Raw genomic sequence first — 1208 nt, 5'->3', positions numbered from 1 at the left:
AATTGATTTAGTTCTAGTACCAAGGAACTACAACAACACTAGTGCATACATAATGAGAACAATAATTTAACAAATAATAAGCAATAATGATCACAGTAGACTCTCAATTCCTCACACTCTCCCTCCATTGACAAGAAGTGTTTCAAGACTTGTCAATCCACGATGATGTCTACAATATACATAATGTCACACTCAAATACAAATTATTAAGTAATATACACATAGCACATGAATCAAATAATTAATGTACATGCATACATATTACACAAATCAATAAGTAATGTACACACATCAATAATATTCCCAATTAAACTATCTTATTAACCCACCGAATTAATTACTCACTACTTGAGTTTATTCAGTCATCAAGTGTTTGAGCCATGATACAATCACGAGCTTCAAATGTTGCTGCCCTTCTGGGTCTCGCAGTTTCCTTGTGACCTTGACCTTGTGGCTGATCTTGTGAGCTCTCCTCTTCTTGGTGGTTAATTTCCCATGGGTGCAAATGTTGAACTGGACGGTTCAACAATGTTGATTTTCTCCCTCCAGTAGCAACTCTAACTGTTGCTCCTCTAATCAATCCATCTCTTTCTGGTATGATAGACTCCACCTTACCCAAATTCCAGAATCCACGACGTTTCTCATTGCTCTTTACAATGACAATATCTCCAACCTTTATTTCAACTTCAGCGTTGTCTCCCTTAGAGTATCGGTGCTGTTCCTTGAGCTCAAGTAGGTACTCAGAACACCATCTTTTCCAGAAGTGTTCTATTCTGTTATTGAGGTACCTCAGTCACTTGATCATCATGTCTGGTCTTGCAATGAATTCTGGATCCTCATCATCATAATTGTGTCTGGAAAGGTTATCAGTCATCTACCATTGAATAAATGCGATGGAGTAAGTGGTTCCTCAATGTCATTGGGAGATAAATATGACAAAGGTCTCGAATTGATTACAGCTTCTATAGCTGTATGTAACTCATCTAATGTCAACCGTGCTTGTCCCATAGACTTTCTCAAGCACCTCTTAACTGACTTCACCATTCGCTCAAAGACTCCTCCCCACCAGGGAGCTCTTTCAATGTTGAACAGCCACTCGGTCCTGGATTCATTAACGTAATCAATCGCCTCAGGATGGTTCATGATCTTCTTGATCTTCTTAGCTGTAGCCTTGAATGTCTTTCCATTATCCGAAATGAACTTGTGTG

General features: G+C 38.7%; 1 protein-coding gene across 1 annotated transcript; it reads right to left on the bottom strand.

Moving 5' to 3' along the window:
* Positions 1-358: 358 nt before the first annotated feature.
* Positions 359-1143, bottom strand: LOC105314682 (uncharacterized). The gene is made up of 3 exons (XM_011408990.1): positions 958-1143; positions 798-874; positions 359-752 (listed from the first exon to the last, which is right to left on the bottom strand). The coding sequence occupies exons 1-3, from the start codon at positions 1141-1143 to the stop codon at positions 359-361; spliced, it is 657 nt and encodes a 218-aa protein (XP_011407292.1).
* Positions 1144-1208: the final 65 nt, after the last annotated feature.

Source organism: Amphimedon queenslandica, unplaced genomic scaffold, assembly GCF_000090795.2.
Source record: "Amphimedon queenslandica unplaced genomic scaffold, v1.1 AMPQUscaffold_12669, whole genome shotgun sequence".
Classification (NCBI taxonomy): Eukaryota; Metazoa; Porifera; class Demospongiae; order Haplosclerida; family Niphatidae; genus Amphimedon; species Amphimedon queenslandica.
The sequence above is the reverse complement of the archived record's forward strand: the minus strand, read 5'-3'. Positions and strand labels throughout refer to the sequence as shown.